At 40.2% G+C, this 18,584-nt stretch overlaps 2 protein-coding genes across 2 annotated transcripts; one reads left to right on the top strand and one right to left on the bottom strand.

Annotated features, from left to right (window-relative positions):
- Positions 1–627: 627 nt before the first annotated feature.
- metap1 (methionyl aminopeptidase 1) lies at positions 628–11,515 on the bottom strand. Its single transcript, XM_080043091.1, has 11 exons — positions 11,387–11,515; positions 9,971–10,022; positions 9,638–9,747; positions 9,040–9,100; positions 6,232–6,323; positions 6,062–6,145; positions 5,462–5,600; positions 4,636–4,767; positions 3,856–3,999; positions 3,694–3,759; positions 628–2,539 (listed from the first exon to the last, which is right to left on the bottom strand). Exons 1-11 carry the CDS (start codon positions 11,504–11,506, stop codon positions 2,376–2,378), a joined length of 1,164 nt encoding a protein of 387 aa, XP_079899217.1. The 5' UTR covers positions 11,507–11,515; the 3' UTR covers positions 628–2,375.
- An 81-nt stretch (positions 11,516–11,596) lies between these two features.
- On the top strand, positions 11,597–18,286 carry eif4eb (eukaryotic translation initiation factor 4eb). Its single transcript, XM_080042900.1, has 7 exons — positions 11,597–11,679; positions 12,828–12,937; positions 14,093–14,188; positions 14,315–14,378; positions 15,438–15,551; positions 17,335–17,474; positions 17,603–18,286. Exons 1-7 carry the CDS (start codon positions 11,662–11,664, stop codon positions 17,715–17,717), a joined length of 657 nt encoding a protein of 218 aa, XP_079899026.1. The 5' UTR covers positions 11,597–11,661; the 3' UTR covers positions 17,718–18,286.
- The last annotated feature ends 298 nt before the right edge of the window (positions 18,287–18,584 follow it).

Raw genomic sequence — 18,584 nt, 5'->3', positions numbered from 1 at the left:
TGTTTAAATGAGAAGAAATGTTGCATTCATTTTGCCTGATCTGTTTGTTTAGCAATGGGCTTTGAACCAAGGCCCGTGATGCCATTTGGTGTTTTGCACTTTGTTCGGACACAGCATTTTGTGTATAAAGTTTAAGAATTAAGCAAAGTGAGTTCAACTGTTTTGCAAGGTCCACTCATGTGTTTTTCGGTCCATTGATGTACTGTGGAGGCCCTAATTTATAATTTACTTTGTCCAATGGTTTGAACTATTGACATGAAGCGTCTTTGAGCATTTGGAAAAGCGCTATATAAATCTGATGTATTATTATTTTGTATTAGCAGATTTTTAAATCATGTTTAAGGGCCTTTTAATTAACATATTACTATAGAAGCACAGAGAGCATTGATGACACAAGTAACAGTCACACTACTATCGCTTGAAGGAAATTAATAATGTCCAAAGTCAAACCTCAAATGCATTTCACACTATCATAGTACTCCACTGAGTTTTAAAAGGGTTATTTAAGCTGACAGCTACCCAGATGAGTCATTTCCACAAATGCATGTGAATTAATGGTGAATTTTTATAACACTTTTTGGATTGAAATCACCATGCTATTCAAGGACAAAGTCACCCACGCAGAGCTACACAAGAGTCATTTATTACTCCATTAGAAGAAAATACAAAGATGGCAGAGAAACTGTGATCACATTAGTCCTCTGAAAATGTAGAAATAACGAATGCTGCTCACACCACGAGAACTCTTCCCCGACACATCAAGGTACATGGTGACTGTCGAGATGAGGGGGAAACATCAGTCAACGTGCCTTGGTAAACCCGGCAACTTTTTGATAGCTAGTTTCACATATTAAGGCTCAATTTGCTACACCAGGGCTATTGGAAAACATGAGACACCTTAGAGACGGTATTCCTTAAAAGCTGAATTAACAAGTGAAGCACTACAAAATGCTGTGTCTTCAACAACGTCATTCTCATCCAGGATACTTGTGTGGATGCTCTTGTAGTTTTGCGTCACAATTCTCCTTGCGACCACGGCTGACGTAATCCTCTACTGGAAAAACTGTCTGGGGGCTAATAATAGCCACACTCAAGAGTAAGAATAGTTAGGTTTGAGTGCTTCTACTGGGCACGTCACCATATAAATAAGACGTCCGTAGTTTACATGGCATGCGAGTAGCAAACAGGCTGGAATGAAGCAATAATGATAATGAATACTGATGGGTAGATTATTTTTTTACTTTCAATACCAAAACATTTTGGGAAATATGCTTAATTTGCTTTCTTTGTGAGAATCGGACAAAACAACTTTCATATCTATCTGGAATTAGTTAGCTTTGTTTAGCCTAGCTTAAACTGGAAACAGGAAAGTAGCTTGGTAATAAAAATCAACCTTTAAACACCTTGAATGATCACAAATTCTCTTAAAAACACTTGTAGGGGGGCCAGCAGCAGAAGTTTATAAACTTTGGACATAGCCAGGCTAGCCATTTCCCCCTGCCTTCAATTTTTATTCTAAGCTAAGCTAACCGTCTCTTGGTAATAGCTAAATACTGAAGAGACATGGGAGTGGAATTCATCTTCACATATTATCTCTAATCTAAGTGAATTATCTAAAATATCACGTCAACTGATATAACTCTGAAGATTTCAAACATGGATGCCAAAAGATAAGTTATTTTATTTTTTCTACATTTAAAATAGGTTCGGGGTTGCAAGTTGAGGTTGTGTGAGACTTGTTGACCCAGTTTCCAGGAACCCCTGTCCGTCTGACTCAAGTATTGCTGATTCTTGTTCCATCCAATTGTGATGAGGTGTGATTAAGTTAGCAGAGGCAGAGAGAAAAGCAGCAAAGCACATCATACTTGTTGGAATTCATCCTGAGCTCCACACGGCACAGACAACAACTAACCAGCCGGTCAACAACGGGCCTGATGTCAAGCTCCGACCACTAAGCAAATACCTAATAAATACTTTTCGTATTTCCTTCACAGGATACAGTTTTCACTAATAAAGCGATCCACGTTTGATATAAGACACATTCAAGTACTTCCATTTAGTTTGAGGAACCGATATTTAATTCAAAGAACAATGAGAGCCACAGTTAAACTGAGCTCTAGGAGTGGTGCCTCTTGTTTTGAGATATGCAAGTGTGTGTGTGTGTGTGCGTGTGCGTGTGTGTGTGTGTGTGTATGAGTGAGTGTCATGTGAGAGAGACTGTGTGTGTGTGTGTGTGTGTGTGTGTGTGTGTGTGTGTGTGTGTGTGAGAGAAATATTGTGTTTGTGTGTTTGTTTGTGTGTGTGTGTGTGACCCAGAGGTGCTGGGTGTCTTGTGTCTGGAAAAGTCCAGTCCGTGGTGCGTTCAGGGTCCCGTCCTATTGGCTGAGGAAATGAGCGCGTCCGTTGTCCTCGGGGCGGCGGGTCATGATCTCACAGCCGGTCTCCGTCACCAGCAGAGTGTGTTCGAACTGGGCCGAGCGCTTCCCGTCTCTGGTCACCGCCGTCCAGCCGTCGGGCCACGTCTCGTCCTGCCAGCCACCTGAGGACAAGACACACACAAGAGACACACACGCGACTTTGGCTTACCATCAATTAAACAAGAGCTGTGGAGACAAATACGTCAAGTCTGACTCGATGGATAACTGTGAGCTATGAAGTGGTTTTTAAAAGGAATAGTAAAACAAATTTGAATTGTTTTGCTTTGTGCCTCATTCTCCGGCTCGAAAAAAGGGGCAACAGAAGCCGTTCCTGTTAGTATGTGTGCTATTTACACTTCACGTCGTTTTAGAATCAAGTACATAGTGGTAGGAAACCAAGAACTGCCCGTGACGGTATAAATATACGGCCAGTAAAAAGTATAGAGCAACATAACGTGGTAAATAATCAGTCCCAACAAGCACACAGGAGCTCCCCTTCACTTCCAGTGTTTGAGCGACCGGTTCTTCATAAAAAATGCCCGCCCACTTAGAGTTCCAGTTCCTGTAGCTTTTTTCTTGAGCCGGAGAGCTAGGCAAAAAGCTAAAAATTAAAAATGTTGAACTGTTCCTTTAAGATTGTAAATACCCGTTTTAAAGCGTGACTGGGTCGACTGTATCATTTTGGTTCACTTATTACATTATGGAGTGAATTTTGCTAACCTCATAATTGAATTTGTTAACCAAAATGTAATAAGTTGTTACATTATGGGCAGAAGGCTAATATGCTCAGCAGTTTTGTTACATTATCGACAAGTTATTACATAATGGGTTCGATTGCATTTTGTTTTACTATATTATGGGCTCTTACAGCCTCAAATCCTCATACTTAAGTGTAACTTCGAGCTAAAAAGTTAGCCACAATACTTCAAAAAAAGGTTCCATTTGTGTTGTTGTCCTAAGAAGTCCTTGCAATACCCAGTGGGGTCGGATTAACTGAATAATTAAGTGTTTCTTCTCCTACTTCTAAGGCCAGTTAAAAAGTTTAAACGCCCCATGGATTCTGTGAAATATCCATTGTGACTACGCTGAAACACTTTGTGAAAAACAGCATATTTAAAACAATATTCTTGTTTGACAGTATTTGTTTTAAACAATGGTACTTGTTTAATTAAGGCAATTATGTTCTAATCATAATTAATTCAAACTATCATCATCTCTACAATGATCATTTTTGTTTGTTCACATTATTCATACAAAAAAAGGCAGTTCCACTCACCTTCACATATCATGGGCTCAATGGTGAACACGTGGCCAGGCTTCATAACACCGACTGCTTTATTTTCTGGGAAACGAAATGAAAGTGTTAAATGACTTAGTTGTGGGTTGAACACGAGGGAAAGTTCAGGTGGCCCGGTGGATCATGAGACTGACTACTCACTGGCGTAATGTGGCACATTGGGAGCGGTGTGGAACAGTCTGTGGATGCCGTGGCCGCAGTAGCTCCGCACTACAGAGAAGCCGTTGGCCTGCGCGTGCTTCTGGATGATGTTCCCTAATTCTCTGTAGCGAACGCCAGGCTTCACTGTAAAAAAGAAATAGAAAGAAATAAGCTAAGGGTAATATGGGAATTCCAATGTAGATGTAAATATTTGAGATCTGATGACGGCACCTTCAAGAAACATTTTTGATGACTTCAATAATTTTCCTCTACTGAAATCAATGTACTGATGGGGATATTTAACAGTCAAAATGAAATTGCTCTCAGATGACATAAATAAAACTTCAATTCGAACTGTAATTGTTTTTTCAAATGTTTTTCCCATTTTGGCTTAAAAGATGAGACTGAGTGTTTCTGACTTTGGAAACTGGTCTGAAACAGAGAAGTAGTTCCCAAGGTCAAGAAAGAACTTTCAAGCTCAGCTCGTTATCGAATGATAGCGCTCTCTGCTGGACCAACTATGTAACTAAACTGTAAACTATGTAAATATTCTTCTTATTTTTGATCGTTTCTGTAGAGCAATTTCTTCTTACTTGTATATTCTTACCGATATCTGATCTAACCCCTTAGCCCGACAGCCATATAGTACATGACTGGTCATAAGACTAGACAACGTGCAGTGAAGGTGGAGTTCCTACCATCTATCTGTCCGGTAGCAAATTATTCTGTTCACACAACTGTAATCGTCATTAAAAAGGAAAATCCAGTTGACATTCCTACCAGAGTCGATGGCTTGCATAAGGCATTCATATGTGGTCAGAACCAGTTTCTTTGCTTCTTCATCCACCTCTCCGACATAGAAGGTTTCATTGAGGTCACCATGGAAACCGTTGTGGTAGACGGTGATGTCCACTGTGTGAGAGAGAGAAAGACAAAGAAGACATGTCAGAGCCACTGTGTAACAAACTAGATTACTATTACATTGAACCAAAGAAAAGTACTGTTAGGAATAGTGCCAGACATAAATGGCTTGCATCGGGGAATATTGATTCTTATAAAACATCGACCCACTTGAAAGGTAAAATAAATTGCCCCCTTTTTTTAGAAGTTTCTGATGGAAATTGAATTGCTAGTGGGCTAACTGGGACGTTTGCCCATTTAAGGAGAAATATAGAGAATGTGGAATGCGGGCTAGCCAATCCCCTCCGGTAAAGGTTAATGACACAATTTGTCTTGTCGGACCACGCAGCGAGAGATGATTTGTTGGCAAGTCCTCCATCAGACGCTCTGAGGGGAGTGGCGGACGGAAGACGTTTGCCTAAGCACAAGTATTCATAAAGAGGCTAAAATTGGCCAAACTCCCGCTGACAACATTTCAGGATGCTGGTACAACCATTTGTCATTTCCCCCCCCCCCAACCGCTCTCTTCAATAAAACATCACCACAGCAAACTTAAACTTTTTTCAAAAGTGCGGTTCCAAGCAGAAGTCAACGTTAGGTTTGTTATACAAAAAAAATTTGGTAATGTAACTCTGAAGCTATTTAATTTTCAGTCAATTATACACAACAAAAAATCATATCGCCATGTGTAGTGCCATGAGCATACCGTTGAGGATATCCCCGTCTTGTAGTAGTCTTCTGTCTGGGATGCCATGGCAGATGACTTCATTGACAGACGTGCAGGAGGATTTGGGGAAGTTGTAGTAGTTGAGAGGGGAGGGGTAGCAGTTCCTCGCTATACAAGCCTGAACACACAAAGCACAGTTAGTTATAGAGAGAGAACAGTGAAGAGGGAAGGCATGCAATGTCTGGCTGGTATGAGCAACGCTGATGGTCTTAAGATGTGATTTTAGCATACTAGCTTTTTATAACTGGCATACAACACAAAGTACAGCTCAGGATGGTGGAAATTCATCCAGTTTTTTGTGCCATCTTTAGAGATGTAGCCCACGTGGCTAATAAAAAAAAACACTTTTAAGCAATAAGGACAAACAGGGATGGCATATGAAGCCTTATATATTTCAATAGGACAGCTACTGTACAAAACATTTATAGAAAAAGTAATCAGTACATGGAATCTTATTGTGTGTTTGTGTGAAGGCTACTTTGGTCAAAGAGAGAACACAGAATACCAGGCTTTGGAATGGTGTGTATGTGTGTGTGTGTGTGTGTGTGTGTGTGTGTGTGTGTGTGTGTGTGTATATACCAGATGCACAGCGTGGTCAATTTCTTCTGTTGTAATACCCGGTTTCACCATCAAGGCTGCAATGTCCAGGACTTCCCGTGCCAGCTGAAAAAAATAACAAGTGTCAAAACCAAAATGCATTTTTTTAAATAAATAAAAAAAGAGCAACAATGGCAGTTAATGGCGTTTACCTTGCTCACTACTCTCATGCCTTCGATGTCCTCAGAAGGGAGGATCTTGATCTGCGACGTCCCCTTCAGAGACTGCTCTGACTCAGATATCCCTGTGTGGAGGAAACGTAGTCCTTCAGAATGCGTAGTCCTTATATACACACACACAACAGCTATTGCTATCCAACTTCTGATTAACATCTATTTTTTTATTATTTCTGACGCATGGCAGCTTCAGCAGAGTACACAACTTAATTCAAATCCAGAACACAAGTACAAGTGATGAGAGGCGGATGTGATGAATCATCAGAAGCGTTTTGTAAAGAACAACTGCACATATGCAGCCAGAGTGCACTGTCTTCAACACAAGCCAAGTCTACACTCGGCGGGAGCCATGCCTGGAGTCTAAGACTGGGTTGAGCCAAGTTACTCAATTTAAATATTCATACCGAGACAGAATCTGGTTTTGTTGATATCGCTCGCTTGCATAATGTAACGTAAAAGCTTTGTCGCGTTACATTAAATATATATTGCAGAAGGTATTTCGTTATAACTGAAAAGCCACATTTCTTAACAGACACAACAGCATCTTGCATCAGTGCTTTGTGCCTCCCAACTAGCTCCCCCTGCACATGATAGGCTAGTGGCCTCAGCAGCCGAGCAGAGGCAAACTCTAATGACACTGTGGGCTCAGGGGAGCAGAGCGGGATTGCTATGGTTATATGGAGGAGAACAGAGGAGCAGCTGTCAGAGCACTCAGCCTGGCAACATATTACACTCCATGCAGTTCCACTATAGATTTTAAATGACCAGATATACAATACTCTTGGACTTAGAATCACTTAGGGAGGACAATTTAAATACATGTTGGTCAAAGCACTGGACTCATCAACAGTTCCCTCATCAATTATTTATAAACTCAACAAAATGAATGCTGGATGAACAGTTGCTTAGCAACACCAACTCTATAGGATTGCGTGCCACAAGTCATATGCGTCCCCCTTTTGACCTCAAAGAGACAACAGTGTGAAGACAACGATCAATTGGAGGTATATTCACGCTTTTATACAGATGCACAGAAAAGAAGCAGGCTATGTTGAAATCATATGGGCGTACATACACTGATAATTATGGTGATTATTCATAATGTTAAGGTCCAATTACTAGTGGTAATGATCGGCATTTAAGTTTTTATTTAATAAAAAAAAGAGCTCTGGGTTTGATTTCAGTTCAATAGCCGTGCTACGTTACAGACACATCAGCCTAACACAGATGTGCTCCTGTCCCTGACACGGCATCACAGGAGGATGAAAGGAGACGGTAACCATGACTACCTGAGCAGGGATCTATGCAGCCCCATGACAAGGATATAGAGGTTGCCATGGCTGCACACAATGAATGACTAGCCCCGAGAAATGGACATAAATAAGGCAGGCCACAATTATAGGTGTCAGGTAATTAACCAGAATGAAGCTAAGAGGACATAAACACAGCGGCAGACCTGACAGACCTGCACGTCCTTTTAAACTAAGGTTTGAGAGATTCTAGGCTGTTTAACAGGTGCTTACATGTGAAAATAACTAATGAAAAATGGATGGCTCTCATTGTTCTTTGGATGAACGGACATTCAATTATAATGTCCATGCAAACATTTCCTCAGATATACTTTTTTTAAACTGCGCCCCATCGAGCAATATTTCTCATAGTAATGGAGAATTAAATTGACTCCGGTGATGGATACTGCTATTACCAATCCTACAGAGAATACACCTCTGTCTCTGCAGGTGTATACAGCTTTCTGCCACTTGTTCAACCCCCATAATAAAAGGTTTAGATGGTTGAACTCATAGCAGACAGCTAGTGGCAACACCGCATTTCTTCATGATTGTGTGTTTTTTTTTAAAACTAGGTTTCTTTTTAGAATGAGAAATATGACATTTTTCAGTTTCAATTGTTAGAAAACCAGCAAAACAATTTCTGGTCTTGTTCTTGACGGAGTTCTCTGCCTTGGGCATGGCCTGCAGACATGCAGACGCTCAGACTATCCCGTTTGTGTAGTCCTTTAGCCAACAGCACAAGACACATGAGCTTATCTGTCTATTCATGCAGAAGGTTATTTAAAACACATGCATGGATGGCGGCTTTGTAAAGACTGTTGAGACAGGCTTTCGACAGCTTGCAACCAACTCAATGTTATCACATCTATGCCGTCAGTCGCTAACTGTTATGTTAAAGTTCTGAATGAGTGTCATTGGGAACTCTGCCAGCGGGCAGGAAATATGATTGCATAAAAGCCCCATCAATATCACGATGACCCTCTTAGATATACTGGGTAAACACCTGCTTTTAGAAGTTAAAGGGGTGGGTGGACAAAAACAATCCAATTGAAACAAGAGGCACTATTCTTGTTTTCTACCATTTTGAATCTATTCACAAATCCAAAAATTTTTTTTTTTTACATTAACATTAGTTAATAGCATTATGTTGAAGAAACTAAAAAGGCAGTACTCAACCATGAGTGGTTGATCTTGATGTATTGACTCGAAAATTAGCATTATAAGAAAAAGGTGTGCGTGTATTTTGTTAATATACTTTGTGACAAATTAAAAAAACTATTCATGTTGGTGTTTTTAAACACTCATTTGGAGTGTTTCTATATATATTTCAAAAATAATAATCATAATCATAAAATAAGAAATGTCAGTGTTAATGCATTTTACCATGCCATAAGGAATGAGTTTCAAAGAAGATATCAAAGCTTCTCAAGTGGACTGTGTGAGACAAACTAATCAATGAAAATGTATTTCCTTTAGAAAGAAGCATGGTTACCTCTAGGGTGGTCAGAATAGTCAGGTCTTTGGATGTCACCGGGCACAAGCCTCATGGGAGTCTGCACCAGGGGGCCAAGAAGAGAACACACACGTCACATTGTGGAATTCACATACATCAGCACATGGATGAGAAAACACTTGAAGAGAAGTGAACAGTTTTTAAAAGACGTGTTACTCTGTGGGTATCAGCGTATGACCCTGTTTTCAGCTTAAAGTATATGGTGCTGTGTGGGGCACTGACTGATTGTTCAAGGCCCGAACGGCTTTAGAGTACATTTTAATTCAATCCTTCCAGCCAACAGGTTTCAGAATCCTGTCACAAAGGGGCAAGGTTCCATTTTAAAAACTGCCCTTTGTGCCACGATAACATTAAAAAAACAACTGTAAATCAATCAAAAAAAGATGATGCATATGTGAACTTGTCTTGTAGTTGTTGCCATAGTTAGAGCTGTTAATGGTTAACAATTAGAAAAATGTGGAGGAAAAAAAGGTGATAATTAGTTTAGCACCAATGGGGACCAAAAAAAGGCTGTCACCGATTATGCATGTCTGCACTCGAAATGATAAGGGTTTCTTTTGGACCAGTAGGAGCGTACCAGTGGGTAATAAGGGCGTAGTTTCCCCGTGTAGCGGTAGCCCGGCCATGGGTCCGTGTTGATGTCCTTCTCCACACAGTTATTAGATTCATTCTGGTTCTTGTCGTCCTCTGAGAAAACACAAACACAAGGCCTGTGAAGCATCTGGCACCACTGTGTTATAAAGCTCACAGCCGAGGGGCATCGTCTGCCCTAGACTTGTTGTGGCAAGCTCTAAATGAACACCAGTAGGTTTCCTTGTTGCCACTTATTGATTTAACTGTGAATGCCTTTACAGAGCTTGTCTGATTAACAGTCAGTGCAGAAGTGACAAGTGATCAGAGAGACACATACTTGTTTTTTTATGCAGCAGCTTGTGAGACACCCAGCTCCCTTTGAAACATTCCTGAAAAATGAAAACACAGAAACAAACTTTAGATTTGCGGACGTATGTACAATAACCCAGGGACAGATGTGTGTATTTTTTTTAAATCACATGACAGTGCAAATTGCGCTTAAAAAGGAAATTTAGTTAGTTAGTGAATGACAATGAGTCAAATGCATGATCATTGACTTTGTGCTGATGCAGAACCCATTCAAACCCAACTACAGGAATCAATGCAACAGTATTGTAGCAGTGCGTCTTAGGCCTTCCCACATATGTTTCTGTATCCTTGACACCATAATACTACTATTTGTCTCAAATTCAATGGTGTTTGTGTGTTAACTGGCCAGTTAACAGCTGATGATGTAGAGTGCAGGGGGTAAGGCTGCATGGCCATATCTGCAATCACAGCTGAGGCCTCCAGGGTCAAATACCACTGCACCACAAGAACATTTAGAGACTATTTATAAAGCTTTTTGAATGAGCTGAAACCTGGTTGATCGGCCAGTCTGTTTTGACTTGATCCAATGCAAGTCAAAACAGAGCCTTCCTGCGGAGAGGGAGAGTGAAATGGCTATAGATGAATGATTAATGCTTTATTGGCAACGATCTTTACCCAATGCAGTGTCTGCAACAAGAAAGTCCTATAGCTGCATTCACAACTGTATCAGTATTACATCAACTCTCACACACGTACTATAGTTCTTACTACATGTATTTTAGGTGAACTATCCTGCTCAGGTGAACATCTGCATTGTGGGGAGTAGCTAACGGGTATAGGTAAGCATTAACATTCAGCCAAAGGCGAATCAAGAAATATTGCATCTTTAAACTGACAGATTTGGGAGTGGGCTAGGTTGGTCCTATTGGGAAAAGTACCAGGATGAGAGTCAAACATCGTGGCATCAAAATGATGTAGCACGCGACTCACACTCTGCAGCAGCCCTTCACAACTTAATTCCTGTCACTTCAATTCTGTTACAAAACTAGAACAACTGATTTCTACAACATTGCATATACAGTTGTACGCTGTCGTCAACAGCACCAACATACTTTACACTGTGATCGGGGACGTTGAATCATTCACTTTAGCTAACCTGCCAACAGTTAACTGGCTAAGCGTTTTTACCTCGGCCTACCGTTACTCAGATAGCACCAGGCAGGTACCATCACTGACTGCATTATTCACCCTCACTGACCAGTGTGCCATTACACAGCTACAAGGTATTTGTTATCCTAAAGCAAATGCGTTATTAGCGGTTTACCAAGCACCTACACATGTCTACCTAGCTTGACAGTTAGCAGCCTCGTGAGAAGACACAGGGCCTTGGGAGTGTTGCTAAAGCGGGCGTTTTAGCCGGGCAAGCCAAGAAAAAAAGCCGTACCTGCGAACAGAAATAGGAGCCTTGAATAGCAAGCTTGATACATGTGGGACATTGGAGTTTGGCGTCCTTGCTGCAGCCCTCTGTCTCACACTCCCTTCTAGCCTCGTCGGTGCTCGCCATGCCTTCGTCTGCGGGAGCCGGGGTGGGTGGAGCCGCAGAGGAGAAGCAGGCAGCCATCCAGCGTCGGCACACAGCGCATGCGCGTGTGAGGGGACCGTCACGTTTCGGAGCTCGGGTCCAATCAGCAGAAACTTTTCTAACAGGAGATTTGTAAGATGGCGACCGCCGAACCGGTGAGCACTTTCTCTAAAGAACATATCAAAACATTTTAATTTTTTTGGAAAGGGGGTTTCTGGCTCTAAATACTGGGTGATATCGCACTAAAAGTTAATGTAAAACTTTAAACACCAGTCAGTAAAGTGTAATTAACCGTCGTTAGAATTACACGTGCTGTTTTGACTAGTTTCAAGTTTGTCTTCTGTGCCACGACCCAGGCATAAAAATGGGGAAAGCCTGTGAGTGGAGACCTCCTCGCTTTAAGGCTGACGTTAGAGCTAACCGACGTGCCGTTCACCTTTACGGTGACAACCACGCTAGGTCTCATTAGAAAATGTGTTAGTTTGTCATTGCTTAGGTTAAGTTATTACTATAAACTTTCAGTATATTCGGCATGCTGAGTAGTACACCAAATACGAATAGCAGTTGTATAGCTGACATTTGAAAACTGTCAAATTGGTTGACAGTGCTCCCTGCTGACCTTTGCGTTACAACGAAAGCTTCTTCACTACAGAAGTTAACGCGAAACCGGCGAAGTCCACTTTAAAAGTTGTAAGTTTCCCTGATAAACATGATTTGCTGCATAAAGTGCTTTCCAAAAAACAAGATTGAGTCAAAGTTTTGGTTAAAATGACCAAAAATGGGAATGATTCAACTGTCAGATAGGGTAAAGTCGTATGAATGGAAAAATGCTACGCTGTTCTTTCCGTTCACCAGCAAACATTATGTGAATTACTACAGTCGGGCAAAGTGGCTTGTCACTATTCTTGACTAATGAGTTATCAGAAGATTGATTAAGGCAAACTCTAGCTTCACAGAACAGTGAAATGTGTAACAGATGTTCATATCGGGTTTCACCGAAAAACGCTGACGTCACGGAACGGAGTGTTTTCGGAGATGACTAATTTCTTTGAAATTAAAAACAACACTGTCGTTGTTCTTGTCGGTATTAGGCCTTTTTCTAAAAATTAAAAAAACACACACTTTAAAAAAAATAATGTATTTAGTTGTAACTACCATGCAGTTGGCATGGTAGAAGGATTCACTTATGTAATCAACCACTGTGAAGTTGCTATTAAAGAGATTAGACATGTTGTGTTACTGTTATTTATCAAATTAGTCCCAGACCAGAAAATATGACTCTTTATTTGCTCTGCTCTTTAAGGAACTCAACCCAACCCCAAGTCCACCCCACCTTGATGAAGATGGAGTTGAGGAGGCTGGACAGGAGCTTGTGAGCCCTGAGGCCTACATGAAACACCCCCTCCAGAACAGGTTAGGGGGCTGCAAAGTTCAAAAGTATTCAAGACAGCCAGCGAACATTAGAATAATACACATATTTTATCTGACATTTGAATTTAATGTCAAATGATTTGTGACTTGTGTGTTGCCCAGTGTTTTGATCTCTAGCAGCAGTTCAACAACTGAATGACCCTTCTTCCACACAACTGAATGGACCTCACACAAGTGAAAGGGATACAAGAATAGACCATTGAGCAAAAAAACAATGAATGCTGTGTTCACCAGGAGGAAGCAATTTACCAAACCGTCTGTATGCAGCACAAAGTATATAACAAAAATCTGAATAAAAACCCCAAATACTCTTTTCTCGCTATTAAATTATATTCATTTACCAGATGGACTCAGAAGTTACTGAAGAAAAAAAATTGTTTAACATCATGACTCTTTGGAAATGTACCAGTAACATGATATGAACATGTAATTGATTGCTCGATTACATTATGATAAATACACCCACCTATTTCTTCCCAGGGTCAGTGGGTGCATGTGCCTTATAACAGCAAGCATTGGAATGCAAAGAAACAACCCTAATAGAGATCCATGTAAGGGACTGGACAATATCAGATGCCTCAGATTATATTTAAACATTCAAATATTATACAGCACAAGTTAAACAAGGTATACCAAAAGGTCCCATAAACTACAGCCTACCAGTACCTACTATTGGATTGTCATATTTGCTTATCAGACATTCTGTTATAAATAGACAATGCAATTGAAGGTAATAAAGCTGCTACCAGTTGACTTATGCCACCTTTTCTGTAATTTTTCTTTTTGGTCCGGGCTTTCATCCCAACTAGCTGCTTTAATGGCTTCATAATAGTGTAAACAGCCACAGTTTTCTTCATTATTCCTCAAACTAAAGAGCTTAAGGCAGTTGCTGAACCACGAGAGGCTTCCACGTCGAACAAGTATGACACGGTGTCAAAATTAATTGGGCCGGGAGAGAGTGTGTAGGCTTGATTAACTGAACAGTTTTTGCCGGCAGGGTCCAGGTGCATCCGTACGTTGCTCATTTGCTCGGAAAGCTCAAAGGCTTTAGGTTGCCTTTGTTTACCTCTTGTTTTGATTAGGATCTTGCTACATTAATGTAAATTCTTTTTTCCTGTTTGTTCCCCCCCTCAACAGATGGTCTCTGTGGTTCTTCAAGAACGACAAGAGCAAAACATGGCAGGCCAACCTGCGACTCATCTCTAAATTTGACACAGTTGAAGATTTCTGGGCGTAAGGAGCACTAAATCTATATTCCTGTACTTTCATGCCGTGCCTGAATGTCTGTATACTGTGAAATAGAAATAATGGTAGACCAGTATGTGTTGTTAATGCTGCGCTCTCCTCATTTCATTTCAGTCTCTACAACCATATCCAGTTGTCAAGCAACCTCATGTCAGGTTGTGATTACTCCCTGTTTAAGGTATGCCTGATTTATTCTCCATTTATGTCAATGTGAACAGTCTTAAGTACACATACAGATTCCAGTTTAGTTGAAAAATATTTTTTAAATGCTTATCTCCCCTCTGGTGCTGAGGTAAGTACTTTATATTTGACACACCACTGTCCAGAGTTGCTCCGTTCTGTGTTCAACAACAAATAGTTTTCTCTCTTTTATATTGACTCAATGAAACTGGAAAGACCGTGTGAAAGGCTATAAAACATATTTCTTTCAAAGCTGAACATCATGTTTGGATGATGACTCATTATAATTTGCCTGAGGGCAACATGGCAGGCCATATCATATATTCACACTTGAAACACAAGTGTATCATCTTTTGGCAGTTATTTGAAAAACTGTGTCTCAACATTTTGTTTCAATGATGTGTTGAGCGTTTCATTACTATCTTACCAATTAAGCCAAATTACTGGATTTGTCTGACAATGAATCAAGTTAAGCTCCCGCAAACAGAACTGTACCTAATTGAATTGTTGACACAAAGCGTTCCACTCAAAAAAACAACAGTATCATTACTGGAGGCTAGACGAACAAAGGCAGGAGTGGGCAGGACTTTGTCTCTCACTAAATCTGTCTCTAGTTACTCAGAACTCATGTTACCAGATGTGATGATGGTAAAATGAGCTTGTGTGAACGTTTAGGAAGTTAAATGGCAGAAACTGTATAGTGCATGATATAGGCGTGATTACGGCTGTAAAAAGGGCCTGTATGCTAATACGACTGCAGTCTTTGATCAGTGTCTTGATATAATTTGCTTGATCACATGTTGAGAAGACTTAACGAGTGCACTTGTATTCATAGCTGGGGGGAGTGAATTTGTCAGCACTTTCTAATGCAATTTAAATTTTGAAAAAAAATGCTTCAATGTTAATCATAATGTTGAGACAGAGCTAGTGTCAAATGAGAGAAAAGCTACTTGAGAAAAAGATGTTAACATAATGAACACATACTGAGTGTAGTATTCAGATTAAACCATTTGAGTGGTTTTGGGACGTGCACTGACAATGTGAACCATTGCTGCAGGATGGCATTGAACCCATGTGGGAGGACGAGAGGAACAAGCGCGGCGGCCGCTGGCTCATCACACTCAACAAGCAGCAAAGGAGACAAGACCTGGACCGCTTCTGGCTGGAAACTGTAGGTTTGACTGTCCTTTGAGTCCTCTTCAGTGTTGTAAATAAAATGACTGACAATATTAAAGATGGAGTCAGCGATTCTGGGGAAAGTTGGTTGTCAAAATCACTTTGTCAAAATCAGTAATTATCTCCACCAGTTCCGCTACCTGTCTGTACTGTGTGTGTGGGACGTGCATTCAAAGAAATCTGGTGTATACACAGCCTAGGCTCTATACGGGTATGTAGACAAAGGGTATGTAAACAAAGGGTCCTTCGTAGCTAGCAAAATGCCCATTTACAGAGTCTAGGTTGTGTATTAACAACACTGGATTTGTTTCAGTGTGTGCACACAGTACAGTCAAGTAGAGGATTGTGATGAGAAAGTGATTTTAACAACAGTCATTCTCCAGAATCACTTGCTCCACCAAAGTAGTAGATCTCAGCCGTGATTTGTTTTAGAACACTATTAATACATTACTTACACAATGATTATATCCACTCATACCTTTTAAAACTAATGTGAGCCGCAGGTCAGACCATCGTCCTTTAGCGCAACAACATTTTCTATATCTTAAGAAAGATACTATTGCCTTGACTGTATGCTGAGTTTCAAATGAGAGCAGCTTTAAATTGGCTAGCTTGCTGCTAAGTCTGCAGTCCACACAGCGTTGTGGTGAGCTCTCTTGCTATTTTAAAGCTCACTGACAGTGATACAGTCATCTAGTCAGCTGTGATCTGTCACTGAGCAAACAGCACCTGTCAATACCACTGGTCTTTGTCACCCTCTCACTCATTGAAATGCTCGTCCATGACATTTTCACTATTTATTGTACCATGTGATAAGCTGTAAGACACAGTTTTTGATTGAGGACATTTTCAAAAGACAGCTTTTGAGCTGAGACACTGGAGTGTGATACTTAACCCCGTTCCAGGACCTGCATGGATATCTGCCTGAATTTGGACATTTGTTTCACAGATCTGCTCATAAATAACGTTAAAGGCCACACATTATTCTAACTTTTATGGCCAAAATTGTAATTTTGGTTTCTACTATGAACTGTTTTCTTTGTAATGTCCAAAAAAAAAAAACTTTAATTTTTCTTCTCTCTCAGCCATTGCTAAATCTCCTCTTTTCACATTCTGTCTGAAATGCTCCGTTTCAGCTAAAACAGCAGGTTAGATTCAGAGATATCTGGGAATGGGCTTATCCACAGGTTGCTGAGGTAGTGCTTAGTTAGATTGGTAATGGGGGGGGTTGAGAGGTCGTTGCTTTTCCCCTTATGATGTCATAAGGAAAGATACATATTACTGGGGGTTTTTTAACACAGAAAAAGATAGAGGGTTCCATATTTATGTTGAATAAACATGAAAAAGCATTTTGCACAATAGGTTACCTCAGGAAAAAATGTTAAAATTCAAATGTATCTGCAAGTAGTAGCTAGAAGCTTTTTCGTAGCAATAAAAAAACAGTATTCTCAGTGACATTTATACTTCTTTAGGCCACCTATATTAATACCTCAGTGCTAGAAGGAACCCAGTTTATAGTTTGCTAAGGGTTTTCTTCTTCCATTCACTGAATTAGTATTTAGTTCAGTTGAAGTTAATTATTCAATTGTGTGTTGAAATGATGCTTTGGTCATCATCATCAGAGTGCAGAAAGGTTCTGTTGGGAATTACATACTATGCTGATGATGAGTTTGGATCATTGGTCCTTACAATATATTTTATAGGAATAAACAAAAAATATTCAAATATTATGGCTGAACTTCTACATTTCTAACAGCTTATTTTTGTCCCTCCTGCAGCTCCTGTGCTTAGTGGGAGAGGCCTTTGACGACCACAGTGATGACGTCTGTGGAGCCGTGGTCAACATCCGCACAAAGGGAGACAAAATAGCCGTTTGGACAGCAGACTTTGATAACCGGGAAGCCGTGACACACATAGGGTGAGGCGGGTCTTCAGTATTTACGGGTTTATTCATATTCACATTGTTTAACAGGTTTCCATTCATACATACAAGTGAAGTGATGACATTCCCTGCCTCCCCTTATGATGTCATCTTCTTGCCAACAGGAGAGTTTACAAGGAGCGCTTGGGCATTCCCATGAAGATGACTATCGGCTACCAATCCCACTCAGACACCGCAACCAAAAGCGGTTCAACCACCAAGAACAAATTTGTTGTTTGAGAAAATGCCCCTAAAGTGCCTCTTTTAAATGTCCTTGTCTTATTTGTTGTTGGTGCATATGTTTACTTTGCTGCAAAGACTGTGCGGAATGCAATCTAGATGACAAAAAAAACAATCTACCAAGACTACATGCCAAATGTTTCCATAACCTACGCGGGACTTGAACCATAGGAAGAAAAGAAAATTACCCATGGAAAGCAGATGAATGAATGTGAATTTTCCTAAACACTAACAATAAGAGGTATTAACAGTGGATGAGATTTAGAGTGCTGCATACTCTACTAAAAAATGTGTTGATTTTTTTCTTTTCTTTTTTTTTTAATTCAGGGAATCCTGAAATGCAAGAAAAATATATATTTCTCTCCCATTTTTTACAGCATAGTTGGATTGCTGTAATCCTTAATGACATTTTAATTTATTATTAATTTGCCTGCATATTATTAGATTGTTAGACTTTGTTTTTATGCTTCTTTTTTTTGCCTTGAACTGTTGCACGTAATCAGCCTTTTTAAAGTATTTCATGACTCATATTCATTTTGAGTGTTAATATAATTAAAACATTGGTTTTGCAATTATTAGTTGTTAAATTGGGTAATACTTTTTCGCAACCTGTAATTACAACATTCCTTGTTATAAATGATTTGCATTTTGACTTGCAGCGGTGCTGTATCGTAAGGATATTTCTTCATTGCTGCTCAGGGCATTTATAAAATACCATCTCATAGTTTAGTACCACATGATAGAAATGAGTATTCTACAGGAGACACGATCACAGGGGAACAGGTAAATCCCCCCCGCAGCTCCCATATAGCTTTCGATTCACCAATGGCCCCAAGCCCAAATTCAAACCCATTCACATCACCCCAT

This window comes from Ammodytes marinus, assembly GCF_949987685.1.
Source record: "Ammodytes marinus genome assembly, chromosome: 15".
Taxonomy (NCBI): domain Eukaryota; kingdom Metazoa; phylum Chordata; class Actinopteri; order Uranoscopiformes; family Ammodytidae; genus Ammodytes; species Ammodytes marinus.
This window is presented reverse-complemented; position numbering and strand designations above follow the sequence as displayed.